Source organism: Oncorhynchus keta, chromosome 10 (assembly GCF_023373465.1).
Source record: "Oncorhynchus keta strain PuntledgeMale-10-30-2019 chromosome 10, Oket_V2, whole genome shotgun sequence".
NCBI classification, from domain to species: Eukaryota; Metazoa; Chordata; class Actinopteri; order Salmoniformes; family Salmonidae; genus Oncorhynchus; species Oncorhynchus keta.
Genome location: NC_068430.1, coordinates 72,435,242 through 72,441,532, shown reverse-complemented (window position 1 = coordinate 72,441,532; position 6,291 = coordinate 72,435,242). Strand labels below are relative to the sequence as shown.

Sequence of the window (6,291 nt, the reverse complement as noted above, 5' to 3'; positions counted from 1 at the left end):
CAGTGTTGTATCCAGCTAAAATGCCCCAAAAGCAACCAACCGCTGAACCTCAGTGGCATCCAGCCAAATTTATCCAGGAGCAACCAGTCCCTATGCGTCAACTGCAGAAGGAACTGACCGCCATTCCACCACAACTGTGGCAACCCGCTCAAATTCCCCAGCAGCATAAGCAACCGGCTGCCAAGCTTCAGCTAGTGTGGCAACAGGCCCCATTCCCCAGCAGCCTCATGATGTTTGGTATCCATCTAAAATGGTCCAGAAGCAACAAGCAGCTGCAACTCTGCGGCAGAAGGAACTGACCACCATGCCTCAAGAGTGGCATCCAGCTCAATTTCCCCAGCAGCAGAAGCAACCAGCCCTAATGCTTTTACCGCAGAAGGAACTGACCACCATGCCCCCGCAAGTATGGCATCCAGCTCAAATGCCCCAGCAGCAAAAACAACTGGCCACCATGCTGCAGAAGCAACCAGCCCCAATGCCTCAACCACAGAAGCAACAGGCCACCATGCCCCGCAAGTATGGCATCCAGCTCAAATGCCTCAGCAGCAAAAGCAACCAGCTACTGAACCTCATGACGTGTGGTATCCAGCTAAATGGTCCAGAAGCAACAAGCAGCTGCAACTCGGCAGCAGAAGGAACTGACCGCCGTACACCAGCAACCTCAGCAAGTGTGGTATCCAGATAAAATTCCCCAGAACCAACCAACCACTGAACCCCAGCAGCAGAAGCAACCGACCGCCTTGGCCCAGCAAGCATGGTATCCAGCTCAAAAGCCCCAGCTGCAGAAGCAACCGGCCGCTGAACCTCAGCAGCAAATTGAACCGACCGCCATGCCCCAGCTACCTCAGCAAGTGTGGCATCCAGATCAATTTCTCCAGGAGCAGAAGCAACCATTCACTATGCATCTACCTCAGAAGGAACTGACCGCCAATCCACCACAACTGTGGCAATCCGCTCAAATGCCCAAGCAGCATAAGCAACCGGCTGCCATGCTTCAGCAAGTGTGGCATCGGGCACAGAAGCAACTGGCCCCTATGCCCCAGCAGCCTCATGACGTGTGGTATCCAGCTAAAATGGTCCAGAAGCAAGTCGCTGCGGTGACCGCCATGCCGCATACGCATCAGCAAGTATGGCATCCAGCTGAATTTCCCCAGCAGCAGAAGCAACCGGCCTCCACGCCTCTACCGCAGGAGCAACCGACCGCCGTACCCCAGCAAGTGTGGTATCCAGCTCAAATGTCACGGCAGCAACTGGCCTCCATGCCTCTACCGCAGAAGCAACTGAACGACGTGCCTCAGCAAGAGTGGCAACCAGCTCAAATACCGCAGAAGCAACCGGCTGCTGAACCGCAGCAGAACGAACCGGCCACCATACCCCAGCAAGTGGGGTATCCAGCTCAAATGTCCCAGCAGCGGAAGCAACACACTGCCATGCCACAGCACCAACTGACCCCCATGCCTCAGCAATTATGGCATGTAGCACAAATGCCCCAGAAGCAACTGGCCCCAATGTCTCAGCAGAATCACTACGAAAGCACTGAAGATGGTGACTCTAGTAGCACTCAGGCCAGCATCGTTGAACAGTCGGGTGTCATCCCAATCTATTCCTACAGTTCCAAATCGCACTACGAGAATGGCAGGACTGTATTCTCCCTAACCCGCTACACTCCTAGGGAGGCTATGCCTGTTGACAGTGGAAATGCTCCCAAGGACAGTTTTGTTCGTACTGGTGCACCAAGTGTATATCCATCACTAGTGAAGGATTCTGCAAGGTAATGGTTCACTTTAACCTGCTCTGAACTTTGCTCTCTGAATTCGAAGTCCTTTGTACTAACCATATCTTTCAACAGGAAAATGTAATGGATTCATCCTCTAGACGCTAATGGTGAGAATTGTTTTTGACGTTGGTTACTTAATATTCTGTGTTGCTGACCCTTAATTTCTTTCTGCTTTTGTTTCGACCAGGAAGTGTCTGGTGCTCTTGCTACTCAAGCGTGAGGGAGTACATGAACAGTTCTACTTTCAAAAATGCCTGGTGTCTTTGAAATAATGGTTCTCGTGTCCATTGCTTGCTAATTGAGAACAGGTGGTGTGCAGTCTGCAGTAAAAATGACTGCTCAGTTAATTCTTTGGTTTTCTAATCTTTTACCTTTGCTACTGGTTGTTCAAAATAAAAGCTTGGGTCTACATTTGTTAAGGGGTGAGTTGTCAGACATTCTTCATATGTTCTTACTTTAGATGTAGGCATGCATTGTATACAGTGAGACTGTCTTCAACCTCAGTAAGCTAGCATATAGGGAATGGTTTTTATATGGTCAAACCATGGCTCATTTAGCTACTAGAATTGAGTGACCATTTGGTTTCAAACTTGCATTGGGCCTTATACTATAGCCCATACCACAAATGGCAAAGAGTCAAATCAGTTTAGGAGTGTCTGTTCCATATCTAGCTGACTCAAATGTTATTTTGGATGCTTCGACCCCTGTTGGCACATCTACCTCCATACTTCTGTTTGTATGGGTTACCTGTCTTACAATTGTGGGGTCATAGAGGGAAACGTAACTATGTTTGGGAGTCAATTTCCCATAATGATCAGTTTGTAGGCCAAACCGTTCTGAAGCTATAGATGTTTTTGAGACTGCATTTTTGGGGTGTCTGACCAACACCACTGTAGCTCGGCCCCTGTCCACCGCAGGTGCGTGAGGGCGACAGGCGGATGCAGTGGATTGAGACGCAGCCCATTCAAAATGTTCTAGCTTCAACTGGATTTTGATGGGTCTTTTACCTTGACTGCCTCAATACTCTTCACCTGTAGCCCATTCCTACTAGTCCATTTATTGTACCGCAGGCTCCTATGGAATGGATTCGGTGTATTTGATTTATACAATGCCTGGAACGCTTTAACCGATCAATTAACAAATATATTCTGTACAGTCTTTAAACATGCACATTTTCTTAACCAATTAGCAATCGAACTGCGCAGTATGAGAATTAGGCCCTTAAATGGATCCATTAAGTTCCAAAGAGGAAGCTGGTAGGCACTAACATGATAGTTTAGCTAGCATAAGTTGTCACCCAGGACTTTCGGACAACTTGACATATTTGCCTGTTGTTGACTCTGTTTGGCCAGACTCATGAACATGAATGAAATTGTATATGCATTGAATTTTCTACAAGAAGTTACACTTTGCTGTTGGACAATCTCTTGTCTAGCGTACGTCAACAGACAACTTCATTTAATTTGTCACAGTATGGAATTTGTGGACACGATCTCAATGTGTGTGCAACCTTTGTGCACAACACATTTCTACCGGACCCCTGAGGTTGCCCTTGCAAAAGCCCCTGGCAGGAACTTCATTAGCCTGCATTAAAAAGTGCACTTGATTAAGCTCACCCAGTGCAATGGATAGTTAGATTTACCTCTATAAAACCACTGAATTGGTCCACGATCCTCTAGACCCAAATTGCTACAGACAAATCTATCCTACCCTGCCTATCTAAGGTCTTTGAAAGCCAAGTCAGCAAACAGATTACCGACCATTTCGAATCCCACCGTACCTTCTCCGCTATGCAATCTGTTTTCAGAGCTGGTCATGGGTGCACCTCAGCCATGTTCACTACGCGCTGTGGTTGGTTTCCTCTTCCAGGTTTTACAGGTAGCTGTGTTTTTAACTGACTAGGATAAAAACATTTGTAATATTCCTTGGATTTGTTGCCTGTTAATTGGAGGGATAACCTGCTATCCTCCACCTAAAGGTGTGTTTGTATAGCACAAAGTAATTCAGTAAAAATAACACTTTGTATAGTGCCAATAACTTTATTAAATGATGGCATTTTACTATGCTGAATTATCTTGGTTCCTAGGTACTTATCGATATAAAAGACACCAGCTCCTATTCTAAAGCAACAAAAGGAACCGGCTCCTATGCCCCAGCAAGAAGGCCTCCCCTCCCGAGTGGTGCAGCGGTCTAAGGCACTGCATCGCAGCGCTCGAGGCGTCGCTACAGACCCGGGTTCAATCAGGGCTGTATCGCAAATGGCTGTGATCGGGAGTCCCATGGGGCAGCGCACAATTGGCCCAGCGTCGTCCGGGTTAGGGGAGGGTTTGACCGGTGGGCTTTACAAGTAGCCGGTCACTGTAAATAAGAATTTGTTCTTAACTGACTTGCCTAGTTAAAGAAACTAAACTGTCTCTTGTGTCCCAGCAACAAAAGGAACCGGCTACAATGTCTCAGCAAGTGTGGTGGCTAGCGCAGATATCTTCGGTGAAGCAACCAGCTGCTGTGCCTCAGCAGCTGAAGCAACCAACTGCCATGCAACAGAAGCCTTAGCAAGTGAGGCATCCAGCCCAAATTCACCCAGCAGCAGAAGCAGCTGGCCCCCATTCCTCAGCAAGTGTGGCATTGTGCTCAAATGCCGCAGAAGCAACTGACTGCCATGCCTCAGCACCAGAAGCAACCAGTTGCATGCCACAGAAGCCTCAGCAAGTGTGGCATCCAGCTCTGATGCAAAAGCAACCTAAGCAACCTCCGCGAGTGTGGTATAAAGCTCCAAATCCCCAGCAACTTTGGCATCTGGCTCAAATGCCGCAGCAGCAGAATCAACGGGCCCCTATTCCCCAACAAGTGTGACATCTGGTGTAAATGCCCCAGCAACAAAAGCAACCGGCCACTGAGACTCGGCAGCAGACGCAACCGACCGCCATGCCTTTGCAAGTGTGGAGTCCAGCTTAAATGCAGCAGAAGCAACCGGCCCCCATTCCTCAGCAAGTGTGGCATCCTGCTCAAATGCCGCAGAAGCAACTAGATTACTTGTTGGTTATTACTGCATTGTCGGAACTAGAAGCACAAGCATTTCGCTACACTCGCATTAACATCTGCTAACCATGTGTATGTGACAAATAAAATTTGATTTGATTTGGATTTGCATAGTGCCAACTAAAGTTTGGTGGAGGAATAATGGTCTGGGACTGTTTTTGGTGGCTTGGGCAAGACCGCTTTGTTCCAGTGAATGGAAATCTTAACGCTATAGCGTACAGTAACATTCTAGACAATTCTGTGGTTCCAACTGTGGCAACAGTTTGGGGGAAGGCCCTTTGCCATTTCAGCATGACAATGCCCCTGTGCACAACGCAAGGTCCATACAAAAACAGTTTGGTGTGGAATAATTTGATGGGCCTGCGAAGAGCCGTGACCTCAACCCTATCGAACACCTTTGGGATGAATTGGAACGCAGACTGCGAGCCAGGGCTAATCGATCAACATCAGTTTCTGACCTCATTAATGCTGTTGCGGCTGTTTTTTTTTTTTATACCTTTAACTAGGCAAGTCAACAACAAATTCTTATTTTCAACGACGGCCTAGGAACAGTGGGTTAACTGCCTGGCCAGACTTATTCATCAACCTCAGTCTGAGCCTTATGGAGAGTACTAAGCTAACATAAGGAATTGTTTTTTAAAGGTTCAACCATAATCAATTAGCTGCATGAATCTTTAGCTATCAACATTTTATCGCAATGTTTTGATAAAATATAGAATTTTGCCTTTGCTACCATAGCCCACAGAAACACATTGAATAACACCTTTTCATTAATGGAAAAGTTTTGTAGTCTATCCATTATCTTGGTGATGGCACATATTTAACCCTTTATGTATGTTGGCACAACTACCTCCATACTTCCATTAGTTTGTATGGGTTACCTTCAGATGAGTACGTGAAACTTGTTGGGGTCGTAGAGCAAAACGGAATCATGTTTGTGAGTCTCCCTTTCCATAGTGGTCATAATAGTTTTGTAGGCCAAACCGTTCAGACGCAACAGACGCTTTCGTGAGAAGATGGAGTTCAGTTATGTCACATGGTCTGACAAACTCAGCTGTAGCTCGGCCCCGTACACCAGATGCGGAAGGGCGACATGGGCAGGCGGATAAAGTGGATTAAGATACAGCCCATGCAAAAACCTGATATTTCTAGCTTAAATGTATAGATTTTTGTTGTTGTTTCCTATATTGATTCACATGAGCGTCAATAGATTTTTAACCTTCAGCTCATTCTTCCTGCAAGTGCATTAATCGATCCACAGGGTCTTAAAAAGTGGATTCAGTGTACTTTGATCTTTACACTGCCTGGAACGGTTTAACCTATCAATAAACAAAGATATTCCCAAACAGACAACAGAACGTCAATAAAGCCTCCTTCACTCATGTTGCCAAACACCCTCGTAAAACTGACTATCCTACGATCCTTGACTTCAGTGGTCATTTACAAAATAGCCTCCAACACTCGCATCCAATTTG

General features: G+C 46.7%; 1 protein-coding gene across 1 annotated transcript; it reads left to right on the top strand.

The window, feature by feature from the left end:
• Window positions 1-578: 578 nt before the first annotated feature.
• On the top strand, window positions 579-2,196 carry LOC127932325 (uncharacterized). The gene is made up of 3 exons (XM_052527866.1): window positions 579-1,771; window positions 1,850-1,884; window positions 1,965-2,196. The coding sequence occupies exons 1-2, from the start codon at window positions 594-596 to the stop codon at window positions 1,857-1,859; spliced, it is 1,188 nt and encodes a 395-aa protein (XP_052383826.1). The 5' UTR covers window positions 579-593; the 3' UTR covers window positions 1,860-1,884; window positions 1,965-2,196.
• Window positions 2,197-6,291: the final 4,095 nt, after the last annotated feature.

Coding starts and splice junctions, on each gene's coding strand:
- LOC127932325 (XM_052527866.1), top strand. CDS start 594: ATGGTCCAGAAGCAACAAGCAGCTGCAACTCGGCAGCAGAAGGAACTG.